The following is an 18,395-nucleotide window of genomic DNA, read 5'->3' on the forward strand; positions in this document are numbered from 1 at the left end:
TCTTAGGAGGCTGTTATATCGAATTATACCCTCTTTTCCACGTTCAAAGACTTCTAAACGAGTAAAATATTCCATTTTAAAGGCCAAACACTAAAAATTCATTGGATTTTTATATGCCGGGATTCCATTCCTAGTCTCCCAGAACGGTACCCGAACCCTTAACTTTAAAATAACATAAGTATATAAAATACCATCAATCAAGAATACCTTCGTCGAAGGCAGTAGCAGTGAATAAAAATGGCCGCTGTAAAAATGCGTTATTATTGTATCGAGCCTGCCAAATTTACCAGAAATGTAGAATAAAATTATAATATTTTATGAAATTTTATTTTCACAATATTAAATATCTATTTATATTTATTGAAAGGAATAATTTCATCTCTCGGAATTAAATATGGCGGCCACCTTAATTGCGCAATTTTAAGTAATTTATCTTCTTCGTTTATCGGGTCTTCTATTACGGAAATCTTTGGCATAATTCGAATCTCTCTGTTGTTTAAATTTTGATAAAGCCGGTTCGACTTTGTTTCTACTTTTATCCGATTTTCTCCCGGACGAGCTTTGAGAAATTCCAGTTCTTCGATAGATAAACTCAAATCGATACCCGGTTTACCACAATAACGATGGGGTCTTCGAGCGACGATTTCTTCGTAAATACTTTTCGAAGTGAAATTTACTCCCTTCTTTGTTTCTGGATTTACGTTTTTCAATGTAAATTTTGAGGATTTTAATGGTTTACAACTGGATTCTTCTTTAGCACCTTTGCTTTTCACGCATAAATCTGGAGAATCGTCGCTCCAATTAAATAACTTCGTTTCTTTTTCTGATTTAGCCCTATGCTTATCTTTATTAATCGAAAATTCTTTATTATCTTGTTTAACTAAGGAAGACCACAAGATGTTTGTAGACGAAATGGCGATAGAAGAAGGCATGACAACATCGAAGCTTACCAAACTCAAATGTTCTGGAACTGATTCGGGATTAATGTTATGCATCGTATGCAATATTAAAGAACTACTATTGTATGTTACGCGAGTAAGAGCATTTGTAGAACATTCTAGAGAAGACTCCAGATAAATTTCAATACTTTCTCTTAATTTCAAATCGATGCCATATTTATAATTTTGAAGCACAGTAACTGGCAGCTGTTCTTTGAAAAGTGGAAGGATTATTATAATTGTATCTTCTACATTCTCAAGAATTGAATCAGATTCACTAGTGTAATCGTGATAATTTAATAATCGATTGTTTAGTATTTCATCATTGAATAAAGCTATATGCAGAGGGCATTCGTAAAGTATATCGTTCGAGGTTGAAAAATCATTTACACATTTATTACAAATGGAATTGATCCTTTCGTTCGATAGAGGAATAACTTCGGTTGACATCGTATTAATTCCCGATTCTTCATTTGAGTTTTGTGTAATTTCCGATTGTTCGTTGTTTACAAATGGTGCCATTTCGTTATCGTTGGTGTGAATCGTACCGATTTCTCGAAATTTCTTCCCTCTCCGTTTGGATTTCTTAAATAAACCTTTTATGAATTTTGAAACAGATGAAGATTTCTTAATTTTCGTTTTTGTAATATAATTTTCCGAGTGAGAAATCTTAGGCGAGTAAATGAATTCATCCTCGTTTCTTGATATTGTTTTCTCAGATACAGAAGAATTTAAATTTTTATTCAATTTACTTTTTACTGTTTTGTCACAGTTTTTAAATTTAAATAACGATTTTTTCTTAAATTTTACCGATTGCTTTTGCTCGTGATTAGAGTCATTCGCTTCGTTGTCTTTCGAGCAGCTTTGCTGCTTAGGAAATTTTTCTAGGTTATCTGATCGCCAGGAAGATTCGTCTGCATTATTATAGAAATTGCTTCTGTTTTCTGAATTTTCCTCACATTTTAAACTTCCACGTTCCTTCTTTTGATATTCTGAATTATCCATAGATGATACTTTTATCACAGTTTCTACTGATGTAGAAGCAGATTCAGATGATTCGTACGGATGTGACGTGATATCATTTCTTTCTTCTTGCAACTTACTTTTACTTAAAAAAACGTCATTTTCTGAATATTTTTTACTGACAAACTTAGAATTTAGTTTTAATGCCGTGGGTATATTTCTTCCATTATCTGATTTCCTCATTCCTTCGCAATCGTTTCCAACGTTGGAATTTTTGTTTAGAATTTCGGAAATTTTTATCTGTTTATTATGATTTTGCATGGATTTCCTGTTTCTTATTATACTTACATAATTCTGAACCAGGTCAATCAATTCTTTTTCATTTTGTATTAAATGATTTTTTAAAACATTTCGAATGGCATTTTCCATTTCCTGGCGTACGTTATCATTGGATGATATTAGCTCGAGATTTCTTGTAAATTCTTCGAGTGCATCTTTTGTCAATAGATTGATTGCATTTCGAAATTCCGGATGTTGTATCAAATTCCATTCTTTAGCTTTGGACATGATTTCGTCTCTGAATTGATCCATTCTGCTTTCAATTTTATCAATATTTTCCAAAACGATTGAAGAGACTTGCTCGATTTAATTAGTTTTATCGAGTTTTCTTGTCAATAGACAGCCACACTTACAATTTTTTTTATTTATTGAGTTCAATCTTTTAAAAATTGATAATCATCGAACAATGCTTTTGTAGTTATTGTTAACACAAAATGTCTTAAATGATAAGCTTTTCTACTGATCATTTTTATCAATTTTACATTTTTATTTCGTATTATAATATCAGAATACAGTTGTCCCTTGATAATCCGACAAGTATGGGACCAAAGGGGTGTCGGATTACCAAAAGTGTCCGGATTACCCCCGAAAGTGATTACAGTAGTGAACCGAAAATCGGAATCAATTGGGGACTGGGGTTGTTCAGATTAGTGATTTGTTCCGATTACCGATTATGTACGAATTAATATATTAACCTGTCCGATGTTCAAATTTTTCTCCGTTGCGTGTCGCTTCGTGTTGAATTTTCGTCGATTTTAAGTCTAACGAAAATTTTTTTATAATAATAATCGAGGCTATTGAATCTGGCCAGATGGCCGAGCGGTCAAGGTGGCAGCCTACCGCTCTGGGGACCCGGGATCGAATCCGAACGGGTCGAAAAATCCCCAGGAATTTTTCGGGGGTGGTCCGTTCGGATATGTCGGGCCCCGTCCCTCACCACCCGGTCGCCCCATTGTGGGCCTGGCCGAACCCATAATGGGCCTACTAAAAGAGGCTATCTTAGTGCCCGCAGGGCGGAAAGAGTTATAAAAAACAAGAGGCTATTGTATTATTAAAAATTATTACTTTATTTTGTACAAACAAAATAAATATATTGAAGAATATAAAAACATGAAAATTGTACTTTAGAAGTAAATCTAGTATCAAAAACGTTCGATTCAGCACGACACAGTCCGACCGAAAATCGTTTCGATTAACGAGTCTCTACTGTACATATTTGGCATTGTTTTGCTAGCAGTAGCCTATAATATTCCTACATGTTATGAGTAAAATGCTGCCTAGGTGAATATGAAAACGAAACACCCATTTCGGTTAACTAAAACATGTTTATTAAAAGAAATATGGAAGCCAATAAATGTACAGTACATACAGTATGTATAGGCATAAATAATACGGTACGTACTGTACAATAATTTATAAACATTATAACTAAATGCTACAACGTAGGTAGATTAATTATGTACATATGTACATACTGTGCTCACACTTTGAAGACGGGGACTACGGTGACCTTGACGGGAGGTGCGTCGGACTACTGAGCATGTCGGATTACAAAACGTCGGACTATTGAGGGACAACTGTAAATATATTGGATATTTATTAGTATTATAATATCAGAATAAACATATTGAATATTTATTATCTTAATACCATGAAACACTCTTGTTTATATTTAAAATAATAGACATTTTATTGTTCAATTTCTAAATCTTTCATTCTCATTTTGGAGATAAATAAAATAATTAGAAATTGGAACAGTAGAAACTTCAGATTCCTCATGGCTTCAAGCTTGATCGAACTCTCGATGGGCTTGAATAAAACTAAGAGCACTCACAGGGTTTTATGTGGGTCCTCTTAGTGCTCACATGGTAGAAACAGTTAAAAAAAAAGAAAAAAAAAATTCGCAATCACTCCGGAATTTTAATTTAAATAAAACAACGTTCATCTGTCGAATAGTCTAATTTTTTTTTTAACTCTTTCCACCCTGTGGGCACTAAGAGGGCCTCTTTTAGAAGGCCCATTATGGGTTCGGCCAGGCCCACAATGGGGCGACCGGGTGGTGAGGGACGGGGTCCGACATATCCGAACGGCCCACTTCCCGAAAAATTCCTGGGGATTATTCGACCCGTTCGGATTCGATCCCGGGTCCCCCAGAGCGGTAGGCTGCTACCTTGACCGCTCGGCGATCCGGCCCCGAATAGTCTAAATAGAAACGAATAAGACTTAACGATTAAAAATAAATATAGTTTCATGTAAAGGCAGGCGGGGGTGGCCTCCAGTGTCCTTGATGTTGTAACCGCCATTTAAACCAGATCTTTTTCAAACAATTTGTTTTTGTTATTGTTTTATTTGATTGATATGACTAGCTGACGCAATAAATAAATGGATTTTTTGATAATTTAACTTATAAAAAACGAATTTAGTCCGATTCCACGTAAAAATTTTAATTTTTACGGCGTGATTTTAAAAATGTAACAATTGTAAACAGGGGATTTTTGTGAGAAAAAATAAAAAAACATCACTTTTAGGCGAGAAATATCGCAATTTAAAATGAGAAATTATTTATTGTGACTGAAATTTTTAATCGTATTTTTAATTTATTTCATTTAAAATATATGCTCTCCACCTCAAATTAGTAATGGCTTGCTCCTGTACGTCATACTTTTCTTTTAACAATAGAGTCGTGCCAGTCACCTATCTAATACCTTTCGGGGGACATTTTTGAATTGAAATAAGACCATACCACAGGGTTGTACCACTCGGCCGGCTAGACAGTTTTTACTGCTATTAAATTTATATTAATTAAATGTATTTATCTGATTTATTACATCTCTAGGTCAGCATTTATATTATTCAAGTTAGGTGTTTACCATCTATTCTAATAAATAAATATGAATTTTCGTTAATGAATAATATTAAGGTTTTAATTTTCTGTATTTTTGAAAATTGAAACTGAAGTTTCTGTTATCAGGTAATGTGAGACGATTTTAAAGTTGAATTTTGTATCATAAGCTACTTCTTATATAGGTTAACTATTGTAATGGATAACGGGGGTGACTCAACGGTACATCAACCTATTATTTGCTCCGTGTCGCAATTATTGAACTATAAAATATAAAATTACATATCCTTTCTGATTTTTAGAAGTAAGAAGGCCCGAATGCTTCTAATATAAATCTGATACCATCAACAGAATGGTCAATATACAAGTATTATTAGTCAATAATATAGCCCAGATATATTTGATAATTTAGTAAAAGACTAAATGAAGACCTCATTAATTATTATTCTAACCAAAGTCTCCCGTGAATTCAAACTGAACAGAACAGTTTCAGTTGTGGTATAGGAAATACCGTATTTTACGGACTATAAGACGCTACAGACTATAAGACGCACCTTAATTTTTAAGCAGTTTTTTTAAAAAAAATACCTATAAGACGCTACGGACTATAAGATGCACCTGAATTTTGGAGGCAATTTTTCGAAGAAAAAAATGCGTCTTATAGTCCGTAAAATACGGTAATCTTCAGGGAAGATAAGCGAGCAGGATCGTCCAGAGCTTGTATGGGATCCGGAGGTCGTTTGCCATTGTTTTTGGAACAAATGAAATACATAGAATGTATCTTTATTAATAAAAAGCAGTTTTAAAGATTCTTTTTGTTAGTAAAAATAACAACTCCTCAGGGATATCTCGTGGGCGGTCTGTTTTCGTGGGCGCTGTCCCTCACTATTCGGCCGAACCCACCATAGGTATGGTGGAATATGGATAAAAGGCCCTATTAGTATCCAGAGAAAAAAGAAAAAAGTACAACTTATTATTTTTAAAATAGACTCTACTTTATATTTTAAAATAACCAAATTCTTTCTTACTATTCTAACTCCATTCCATGTTGCGGATCCGATTGGCACTCGAACCAAATCTATAATTAATTTATCATAGGCAGTACGGAATTGGGCACTGTGCCTATTCCCTCAGGCATGCTGTCGATTCCATTACGAATCGGATCCGTCTGCAACGAGCATATTGTGACCATTGTATTGTGCTGGTTTCTTGTGTTAACTAATTAATCTTTCAACCTTTGAATTTTTCTCTATTTAAGATGTATATGATTGGCCTGTACTGTAGGCTATATACAGTATATTATACATACACACGTCGTATACTAATATTATAAATCAGTTATACTTAAAATTTGGTTGTATTAATAGCATCACTTTTAATAATTGCTGGACCAGTTTATTGTCTTCTTTCGACAATTCTTCGATGAATCACTCCCTTCGTTTCTGATGTCATCACCACTTACTTCATTACCTTTACAACTTTAATAGGTGTAACAACCTCTAGAAGGAAAAAACAATAGAAGAAAGTATTTTAATGAGTATAAATTATTAATAGACTTCGCTTTACGACTTAACCAGTTTGTTCCTAGAAACCCGTCGTTAAGTGACACGTTTTATTTCCCAACTTCAGAGATATTGAGCTTCAACTGTATAATATCATACTAAAATGGCATTCAAGTGCGGCACTTTGTATTTATAATAGAAAATTTTATAACAGTATTAAAAGGGCGAGAGATCTTAAAGCGGGGGATATGTTTAACCAGATAAATTCGGGCAAGATTTTAACAAAATAATATTTTAAAAATTAATTTTTTGATGTATAAATTATTCAGTTCATTGTTACTTTCTAGAAGATACGTCATAATAATTTACAGAGTCAATTAAAAATGATTCATTATTCAATTTTTAACACAAATATCCTTAACACGTGAATGCGCCATAAAGTAAAGTTTTTTAATAATTAAAAACACTATATTATTGTATTCATGAATTGTTTTAATGAGTATTTCCCCCCTCAGCTTTCCAGTTGCTTTAAAAGCTAAGTGCAAAGACAATAACCTATTTTTTTTCTTTTTTTTTTTTTACTGACATTTTTACGCATTTCATTAACTCAGAACACTAGAGAATAACAAGTAAAACGTTTTGGGAATGTCTGGAGTAAGCATTCGTATAATCAGTGCCAAGTTCTTTTTTTATAAATGAACTGTTCTGTTTCTTTGTGTAAGTGACGTTTGAACTTTACATAATACTAGAATACGACACTAAGTGGCGAGCCCCGGACCTGATTTGGATTGTGAAACGTTTTTATGATTAACAAAAAGAAAGAAAGAAAAAAAAACAATCCAGTTTAAGCTTAAATTTTATATTTAATACATAAATATAAGTAATCCAACAGCGTTATTTCGAGGGAGCTTCCAAATCTGGAAGACCCTATACTCTTTGAAATCATCACTAAGAATGTGTTTTGGCACTATATTGGAGGTGTTCGTAGTATTCGAGTATCAGCGCATAATATTCTTCCATCTATAGGCCTAATAATAATAATGCATTAAACTGAAATTATTAATATGGGATGAAATCGGGTGTGTCTTGGTTTAATAGTAGCCTAAGTAACTTATGTACTGTACCTCCTATAGATCAGAGTTTAGAACTGTACAGGAGACATACAGACAGACATTCTATTTTATATATATACTGTATAGGATTATAGAGCATTATTAAGATGTAATAATTCGCAATTTTATATCACTGCTTTATGCAAAAATCTGTGAAATTTGAATTATTCTTTTGTTTTTTATAATATGAAAGACAATAAAGTTTCGGTTAATTAATAACACGGCTGCAAAATGAATCATAATTTAAAAGATTCGTTTCATTATGCTTGTGTAGACGTAAAAATGATTATAAAATAAAATTATTAAGACAATTTTTATGAAAAATATATCATTTTTACTATTATTATTTTCTATTTATGCATATAATTTACATTTTAAACCATTTTTTCATCGGAAAAAATCGAACAGAATCTTAGGAAAAGTGAATATTTTTCAGAAAATTAATGGGAAGTAAAGTGGCTCGTTTTACGACGGTGGACGTAACGATGATTTTTCTAGGAACCGAGAAGTCTACTGTGTTTTTATTAATTCTATATTAATTATAGTTGATAATGTTTTTAAATTATTTACAAAAAAATGGGTCAGAGAGATAAGCGTCACCCCCTCATTACATCTCTGTGTAGACTTTCGGAAAATTCCCGTTAATTCATTACAAACATGTGACTAAATTGAGTCATAATCGAAAGATCTTTAGTCATAAAAAAGTTTAAAAAAAATTAAATAATTTTTTTACATTTATAAAATATTTTATCATATATATAATTAATAATTAATACAAATAGTTTACACATTTTGTTGCGTGTATAAATAGTACATGGAATCATAAATTCCTCCTGCAACAATCACTTCATACACCTTACACCTACTATTAAGTAAAATCCCAAATTAACTCGTGGCTCACGGGTTTGCGCTCGAGCAACGAGCTAGCAGCCACGTGAAGTTTTCCGGATTTTTTCACGTGTCTGACGTTTAATTTCCCATAGATCTTCCTCCCGGGAGGCATCCTTCTTGGCAATTTGCCTTCGCGTCGGATGTCATATTCCATCAAACCAACTTAACAACGAAAGAAGAGAGTCAAACTTAATAATAAATTCGTGTATTGCCTACTTGCCACCCCAAAACTAGATTAAGCAGTAAATTACAATTATTTTCTCCGTGTTTTTTTAACCAGTTTTATACGTAAGAAAACTCAGTTGACCCGTACCCTTGAAATACATATAAGACGGACCACTTTGTATACATACAAAGCAAGAGATCATATGCCTTACTTTTACGTAATTATACTAAAAGATAAGTTAAATGTTTAATCGTCAAGGTGACGAGCTTTAACATTGAATAAAACTGGAAAAAAAAACAATAATAGTAAACCGGTAGATAAACTACATTCCAGAAATTCCGGTCTAGGTTAACCTGTCTACAATTTTAACTAAAATATATATACTGTATATATATGTACGTATGTAAAATACTTTTATTTTCGGTATTATTTCCCGTATTAATTATAATAAAAAACGATCGTTCTTCCTTTAATTTAAAAAAAAAAAAAATTTAATTTATAATTTCGTAATACTTCCTACAGATGGCCAACCGTGTTATGACGCCACCACGGAAGTGACGTCAAATAACGCGAGCAGAAAGATATATCCAGCAGCCTTCTGATCTGATTTGGTATGTTTAAGATGGCGTCGGCCTTGCATTGGATTCCCGATTCTTTGTACAATACAGCAATTACTACTGTCGTTTCGTGTTTTAATGTGTTTCAGAAAGAACTACGTACATTTCCCGAAAATGTACTCTTTGATATTTATTATAAAGTAAGTAATAAGGAGTGGTAATGGGTATTTGTTAGATTTTTTTTTTACATATGAGACCTAATTTTGCTTCATAAAAATACATGTAATGGCTAATGTAAAGCTTTAATAAACTTACATTGGATATAGCAAAAGAAAATGGGGGGTTATTTAATGCATTAAACATAAAAAACTTGCATGCAAATTCCATGTTATTAATTACCATTTGTGGGAAGATTGCAAAGAAAATTACACATTTTATTCAATCATGTGCACAAACACAGATGATGATTTGTAAATTATCTTACATTAAAAAGCCCTAATGTCAGTTCTGTTAATTAAATTATGATTATTATTTTTAAATTAGAAAACATATAATAAAGTAATTATTAATACTCATAAAACAGTACATGTGTATATTTGTTTGTTTATATTTCAGTTTTGTATACGTAATCTTGCTTGTTTTGTGCGAGAACAAAGCGAACTATCGTTCTGCGTAAAAGTTGTTTATTTTTGGTTATTTAATTAAAAATGAGTACTTTTGATGTTTCGAAATGTTGTCCCTATGATAAATGTTCTTATTCTGTATCGGACATGGAAAAGAGCGTATTTTTTCACCATAGAAACTGCAAAGTGGTTGCCGTTCTCGCTTGCTTTGGACGGTACGGCTTTGTATTTTCTTGCTCATCTGCATTTAACGTCCCGACGATTACAAATTTGTATAGGTTAACAGTAATTTTTGGTTCTAAAGGTCGTTGTGGTATCCTCATCACTTTGTAGATTATATTGATAGATGGATGGCTTGTTAAGTATCTATCTAGTGTTGCCCAGTCAAATACAGATAGACGTTATGAATATTTTATTATGGTATATGTGTTAAATCTAACAAATAAATATATATATGCATTCACTGCTATTTTGATTCTAAGTATTATTGCTTTGTGTTGTTTAGTTAGCATTTTATGTATTATTTTTGATATTCAAAACCAAATTTATTCAATTAGGATTTATTATTTTTTTTTATATACTTTCATATCATTTTTCTTATTTTGATTCAATACATTAGTACAGCTGAAACAACTTACTGTTTTAATTGAGTTTTTTAATAACCTTTTGGGTTAATGTTACCCTTGGTGCCAAGATGGCGGCTTGTCTCTGATTCCAGCAAAGAAACAGTGGGACGCACGTTCTAACCTAACCTAACCTATTCTAATAATTTGGTTGCTAATAATTATGGTAATTTATTAGAATAGGTTAGGTTAGGTTAGGTTAGAATGTGCATCTCACTGTTTCCTTGCTGGAATCAGAGACAAGCCGCCATCTTGGCACCAAGGGTAACATTAACCAAATTTTGTATTTTCTGCAATGCTCACAAGTATAATAAACAAATAGTGAACTGGGATGATTTGAAAACATTCTTTTTATAACTGTAATTAAAAATATGGACTTCTATATTTTAGTCTTTCTTGTTACGATTAGACAAAATTGTTTGAAAAAGTTTCTACTAATCTGCAATTAATTAATGTGAATATGTATATATATAAACTATACAACTAATAACAGCTGTGTAAGTAGCTAAAAATGTTAGTATTAAAGCCTTTAACTAGTTTAATTAGGTGTTATAGGAATTATTTATATACAAAATATTATATCTTAAAACAATGCTTATCAACTCTTCCTGTTTTATTAACTGTTTTTATTACTATGTAAAATTATAATTATGATGTCAATGTGACCTTCACAGATTCTAGTATTAGCTTTCTTGTAAATGATATTTTAATCATTTAATGTAAGAGAAAACTAGCTCAAATTCATTTTAAATTATTTAAATAAATTCTGTGAATTTGTCACTTAGTGTTTAGATGCATGGATAATGGGAAAATGTTTGTTTCATAAATTATTAATAAATTGATATTGAACAGAACAATTATTTTAAATTATCATCTCTTTATAAACAAATTAGATGTGTATTGATGTGACATTTGCTATTGTTAAGTTTATATTTATTTAATAACAACTATAGTTGAATATATTAAATTTTTTTTATAAGATGTTAAGCTTTCTGTTTGACTTTGTATATGTATAAATTTCACAGTAATTCTGTAGGCTGTCTTTGCATTAGTGTTTTTAAATGCTCTGATATATACTGTATATGCCTGTATGTAACTCATATTTCTCTAGAACTAGGGGTTGACTTATATGGTGGGTATGAAATACAATTATTTGCTGCAGAATTACTATTTTTTGAAAAGGATTGCATTTCATAAAGTGAAATAGTTCTTTTAATCAGTTTGATATGGTTAATAATTTTTGCTACAGTTAATAACAGTTTGCTGTATGCCAGTTTTATCAGGCTTGAAACTTTCTATTTCAAAAGTCGCATTTGATCAGCTTATTTAACATAATTAATATAATAATAAAAGTTTTGTATAATCAAACCCTGTACAGCATTCTATTTTCGGCAGTTCAATGTGTTGACTTGAATAATGCTGATATGAATAGCAGAACATAAAGGCATACTGCAGATTTACTATTATTTGTACATGGCAGTATTATCAGCATACTAACCTTTGCAAACTATTAATGTTTTATTGGAGATATTGATTTTGTCTTAATGTACCTGATGTACAGGATGTCTTGAAAGGTAGTTTACAACAAACTTTTGTCATGGCTTTAATTGACATAGGAACCTACTGTGGTTCAAGTGATGTATCAGCTCAAAAGAGTTTTTTACATCACCATATTGGACGGTTGTTATGAAAGATAAGCTGAACAAAACTTTTCTAGCATGTTGGATTGATAGAGGCAGCTGAATTGCCTGGCCTCCTAGGAAAATTCAACAACAGTAATTGTAAATGGTTACAAATGTATTCATATCTTTCCTCAATAACGTTACAATAAAAAACATTAAGTGAGGACTTGTTAAAATTTGTTATCAGTTCATTCTGTAGGAGTTGTGATGTAATTACAACTACTGTAGTTAGATGACTTTTGTGAAATAAGTTGTAAGAATCTGGTATTTTTGTTCTCTTGGATGTATTTGTAATGCAAATGAAATAAAAATACAAAATTCTACAATAAAATAATTTGAAAAAACTAAAAGATTAAATATTAAAGAGCTAAATAAAATAAATTAGTACTTTTTGACTTAAAATATTTTGTCATTTGAATGGTTTAAAGAAAAATGATGATTGTTGTTTAGTAAAATGTCTTTCTTTTAAAACATACTCATTCATTCATTTTTAGTTTATTCATTATTTTTTTCCTTATTCATCTAAGTATTTTTACAATAATTGATAAGTTTTACTATCTATAATACTATTTTACTATGTTTGTTTACTTACTGAATGTAATCTGTTAAAAATAAACATTTTCATAAATTTATGGTAATTATAATGCCTCATTATGTGTTAAAAATGCAATCTTTTAGAGTTGCTTGTATTTATTTAAAAAATTCTGTAAAAATAAATTAACATTTTAAAAAGAATTTTAGATAGCTTGTTTTTGAATTTAGATTAGAGTTATTTGTTTCTGGTTGTTTTTCTAAAATTTAAAAATGTGAGGAAATCTTCATTTGATCTAAATTAGCTTTTCTTAGAATATTCATTGCTAACAGTACCTTTCTCTCAGCTAAGCAGTTTGATCTTGAATTGTACAGACTGTATAAAAGCAAACTAATCTTTTGAAGATCTCCATCACCTTTTTGAATGTTTGTGTTCATGGTTTCTTAAAGTACAGTCATATAGAATAACTATCACTAGGAATCTGACTTTCACAGATGTATGCAGTTACCATTTGCCATGGGAAGTTGGTATTGATTTCAGTTTATAAGATTGTTGTTCCCTTGAGTTCATTTGCATATTTTGCAGTTTTTGTGTGGTTCTATCTTGTTTAATTGTTCTCAATATAGCATCTCCCTTGCACTTCTAATACAACTTTGTGTGCCAAGGTGATCTTCATGTATGACTTTCAGCAGTTTTTGGAATGGGCGCGTTTTTTATGTAGTGCTCAAGAAGTGTTTTACAGCTAATCCTCTGAAACCCGTTTCTAAATGGCCAACGCTGCTCGTGACGTCATTTCGCTACACTTTCACTGCATAAAAAAATGCACCCAATTAGGGCTTTTGGTACTACCGCCTTGTTTGTTTTGATATTTTAAAGCAAAAAGGTAGACAATGTGAGAGGTTGTCTCTAAAGTGAAAACAGTGTTGAGCAATATGTCAAAAATGTTTTTGCTGGCCAACCAGTCTTAGCCTATATTCCTAGTAAGTCATTTTAATTCTTCATCTGTCGTTTTTACTATTTCTTCTTTAGCATTCGTTGACATATTAGCTCTTTTTCAGATAGTTGTCTGTTAATTGAAATTTCTGTTAAGGCTAACAGTAATTTATTTGCAATATCATTTTTTTTTTGTGTGTTATCTGTGGTGAAAATAATATGTCAAATAGTAGTCTTTGTAGTCTCACAGGTGTATTTTGAATATGGTTTCTAGTGGTTTGTGATCAGATTCGATTTTTACCATCTGTCCATATTCAGTTGTGAAACTTTTTGCATGTGATTCTTATCATCAGTGCTGTTTTGTGGATACATTTGTTTTGCTGGTGTTTTAACTTTCATTTCTTTCCGTCATTTCATAGCTTGTTTACTGTCTTACATATTGTGACTGTTCTATTTAGAGTTTGGTCTAAAATCTAAGTTTTACTCTGACTTGATCTGATTTGATACCAAAGACTACCTGGTCTTCAAGCAAACTATCATATAAAATATCAAATTTTAAAATGTTAACTTATTTTTACAGAATTTTTTAAATAAATACAAGCAACTCTAAAAGATTGCAGTTTTAACACATGATGAGGCATCATAATTACCATGAATTTATGAAAACATTTACCGTATTTTACGGACTGTAAGATGCACTTTTTTCCTCGAAAAATTGCCTCCAAAATTCAGGTACGTCTTATAGTCCGTAGCGTTTTATAGGTATTTTTTTAAAAAATTGCTTAAAAATTAAGGTGCATCTTATAGTCTGTAACATACGGTACTTACTGAAAGTAATAAGAAACAAACATAGTAAAATAGTATTATGGATAGTAAAAATTATCAATTATTGTAAAAATACTTAGATGAATAAGGAAAAAAAATAATGAATGAGTATTTTTTTTTTAAAGAAAGATTTACTTTTTTACTAAACAATCATCATTTTTCCTTAAACCATTCAAATGACAAAAAATTTTAAATCAAAAACTTCAGTGTAGTTATCAATAATTTTTTGAAAGTTACCTTTTCTTTTTGTATAAGCTTAAAAAAAGTTATAATTCAAAAATTTTATTTATCTTTGGAGAGAGATATCTTTCACATTTGTCTTTTAATGACATTGAGATTTTTCCATTCAGCCTTTAAGTTAAAATTAAATGTCAGATTAATACTTGTCATGAACATCACTGATTGGACTTGCAGTTTGTTGTTTAATTTGGGTATCTGTGGCACACCAGTTAAATTGTTGTATCCATTGTTTAAATTAGATATGTTTTCTGCTGTAAAATCATAATTTGAGGGTGTAGACTTTGCAGTTCAATGTATACATGGTTATTAAGAGTTAGTGCCATTGGCTTAAATGTCAGTGCCAATCATTTTCTTAAATTTATTTCTTGCCTTTTATTTCAAAGATGGTTGGTTGTTATACTCGCAAAAAGTCCTGATAAGACTCATTTTAACACTTTCGGTACTTTGACACTTAAAGAGATGGGATAAATTGAGAAGGACAAACTGTTGAGTACATTTAAGTGCATGAATATTGCCACATGATATATAAGAAGTCCAATACAAGACTATTAAAAGGTTTTTTTACAAAAATGTTAGGTTCTTTTGAACAGTCTCTCTTATGTATATCTTTCATAACATTACAATTATCTTGGCTTAAAATTTTTATATGATTCTGTTAGTCACTGATTACTGGTTTAGATGATTATTTTGTTAAATGTGATTGATTTATTAATTTATTTCTAATTGATTGATGTAGATGTAAGCAATATTTAATTAGCATTTTGTAAAAGTCATAAAAAATCTTATTGAATGTAACATCAAACAAAAGCATAAGTTTTTAATTTTACAATTTGTTGAAAAACATTTAAGCAGATGCACAACTCCGTAAGAAGACACTAGAAATCATTGAAGAAATATTTTTTGAAACTATACAACCCATCATCAGATTCTACAGAATTGTAATGAAAATGCCTTTTGTTTTTTGTTCCAGTTCTATGATGATGGCATGTGTAATTTCAAAAAATGTTTAATCTGAAATAAATCTTGGATTCATTCAGTGATTCTAGTGTTATGCTATTTTTCTTCCTGAGAAATATTTACACATTTACATGCTTTGTCATTCTAAGCTATATATTCTTCACTTTTGATTTCATAAAGAATTTGTTTATTTAATGCAGTATTAGAATGATTAATGACTAAATTTCTAGAATGACATTCTATTGAATTAGTTATTTTATTTTAAGATATATCTATTTATAGGGAGAAAATACAGAATTGAAGGTAAAAATATTGACTTTTAGATAAAAAAAAATCTGAGTATTTAAGTAACCTTCTGATTTTAAAATCAGAAGGTTATTTAAGTGTGCAAGAATTAAAGAAGTTGACTAGTGAATGAGTGCTTTGGATCTTTATTTCTTAATTTTTGATTGGTGTGGGACCAAAGGAAATAGAGTGAACAGATATACAAGAGATCTAACTACTGTACCTTACTTTTAGTCATCTTATGTCTTTTCCACTTAATAATATAATTTTGTTTGAAAAATAATAGATATCAAAATTAATAAATATAATCTCTATAAATTTGTATTCTTTATCTTTCTTTTTCTTTTTTTGTTCATTTATTTTCTTTGTCATACTTGGATATAAACAGAATAAATTCATTTGGCTGCAATTTGAAAAAAATTATAGACCTTTAAATTTCCACTGTTGTTTATCTTTCCTCAATCGTGAGAATAGTTAGATGAAAGCCAAGACCAGATATGGAAACCTTGGGGTAGGAGCCCCAATTAACTATATACAAACTTCAGATGCAAACTGGAAATAGTTATTTTAATTCAAAACTTTTTCCCTAAAAAGCAGTTAATAGATGACTGGAACAACTCCATTGCTCATAGAAAAGTATAATGTACTGTACAGGGGCAAGACAATGTAGTACTAATTTGAGGTGGAGAGCATATATTTTAAATGAAATAAATTAAAAATGTGATTAAAAATTGCAGTTCAGCATTGTTATGATGTCACAATAAATAATTGCTTGTTTGAAGTACTTTTTATGTGAATATATCTTAAATATTTTTTGTTTAAATATTAAAACATGCACAGGAAGACCTAAGCCAATAGATTTTTATTGAATTAGATAATAAATTTAGTGAAAATTTAATGTACCCGTACCTAACATAAATTCAGACTGCTGCTAGTTCTGTTTATTGATCTGAAAGTCTGTTTTGCACATGTTACTATGAACTGCTTGGATGCATGTAAAGGCTTCATAATCCTGTCAATCAAAACAATTTAGTCACTTTTGTGCAATTGCTAGATCTAATAAACTAAGTACAGTTTCAGCTTTTTTGTATAATTAATATTGCTTATATTCAGACTTCAAAATTAATATTTTAGAAAATTTTTTTAATTATATGCTTTTGCCACTGATTGCTTCAGAAATTTATTTTTTAGTGACTATATCTACATACTGAAATATCTTAGATCAGCAGTTCCCAATTTATTTTAATTATGGAGCCCTTTTCACCCGGATAAAAAGTTTTGAAACATGACAATCTTTACTGATTATAAATAAAATAAATCAAAAATAGAATATACAAAAAGATTGAATTAATAATAATTGCTTTTCCATTATTAAACTGGTAATTGATGTAAAGGGTAATTTTCACATACAGTTTTTCTCAGTGGATGTGGTAGGAGTTCAACTACTCAGATAATAACTCAAAAAAGTTTTCACACTTTGTTTCTAGCAATTAAATCACTATGTACAAATGTTTTCAGTCATTTTGAATGGCCTTCTTCAGGTACAATAAGGTCGGTTGGAACGTCGGTTAGCAGATATTTACGTGACATCAGTGTTTATGAAGGTTTCTTCTTACAAATGATGTCATTGCTAAGAAAGTTTAAACCAGCGTTTCTCAAAGTGGGCAATAATGCCCCCTTGGAGCGTTGAAGGCAGGGTACTGAACGGAGACGAAAGGCAAAAGTTGAGGTCACTGACAGCTGTTCCCTTTCCTCTGTTAAACAGATCAGAGGATGGATTTAACGGTTTCCAGATGTTGAGAACGATGTACGGTAAGGGCACAAAGTGTGAGATTCATAGAATAGTTTTCCTAAGAATATTTCCAATCCTTTCTCACACAAGAGAAAATGGGTTAGGGGGTGTTGGGTATAACTTTATGGAACAAAGGGGCAGTGGATTGAAAAAGTTTGGGAATCACTGGTTTAAACGATATTGACATTGTAAATAATCTTTTGAGTTTAACCAAGATGTGCAAATGACTGTTGATGATATGATAATTATTAAAAGTGGAAATAAGAAACAAGATAAATTTAGAAACTGCATGAAAGAATGTAATGGGCTCGATGAGGGTGGATTGGCCTATTTAATTTATGGGGTTATCGAGGAGTGATTGCCATGCGGGGGAGAGCGAGTCTGCGTCTCTGTGTTAATACAGTTTTCTTTGAGGGATTTCATAAAGATTTCTATTGTTTCAATTGTTCTAAGCTTGTTATAATCAAGCATAGGTATAATAATCTTAGCCTCTTCCCATTTGGCTGTTATATTCGGTTCAGTTGCAAACTGGGCTAGGGTGGAATTAAACTTTTTGTTGTATGTGTTGTATTTATGCTCAGCTATCCTTTTTG

General features: G+C 30.9%; 3 protein-coding genes across 4 annotated transcripts in view; 1 reads left to right on the forward strand and 2 right to left on the reverse strand.

Moving 5' to 3' along the window:
* LOC136990417 (beta-hexosaminidase subunit alpha-like) overlaps nt 1-18,395 on the reverse strand; it is a 376,498-nt gene that overhangs the window by 107,732 nt on the left and 250,371 nt on the right. The window lies entirely within an intron of this gene.
* On the reverse strand, nt 348-2,492 carry LOC136990444 (putative leucine-rich repeat-containing protein DDB_G0290503). The gene has a single exon (XM_067288830.1). The coding sequence runs from the start codon at nt 2,490-2,492 to the stop codon at nt 348-350; it is 2,145 nt and encodes a 714-aa protein (XP_067144931.1).
* Pat1 (Protein interacting with APP tail-1) overlaps nt 9,303-18,395 on the forward strand; it is a 34,940-nt gene continuing 25,847 nt past the window's right edge. The window contains exon 1 of one of the 2 annotated variants that reach the window (XM_067288849.1): nt 9,303-9,510. In XM_067288849.1, coding sequence (XP_067144950.1) covers nt 9,367-9,510 — 144 coding nt within the window. In that variant the 5' untranslated portion in view covers nt 9,303-9,366. The remainder of the gene's footprint in view (nt 9,511-18,395) is intronic. The other variant, XM_067288848.1, reaches the window with a different exon arrangement.

Source organism: Centruroides vittatus, unplaced genomic scaffold, assembly GCF_030686945.1.
Source record: "Centruroides vittatus isolate TY-2023 unplaced genomic scaffold, ASM3068694v2 scaffold_932, whole genome shotgun sequence".
Classification (NCBI taxonomy): Eukaryota; Metazoa; Arthropoda; class Arachnida; order Scorpiones; family Buthidae; genus Centruroides; species Centruroides vittatus.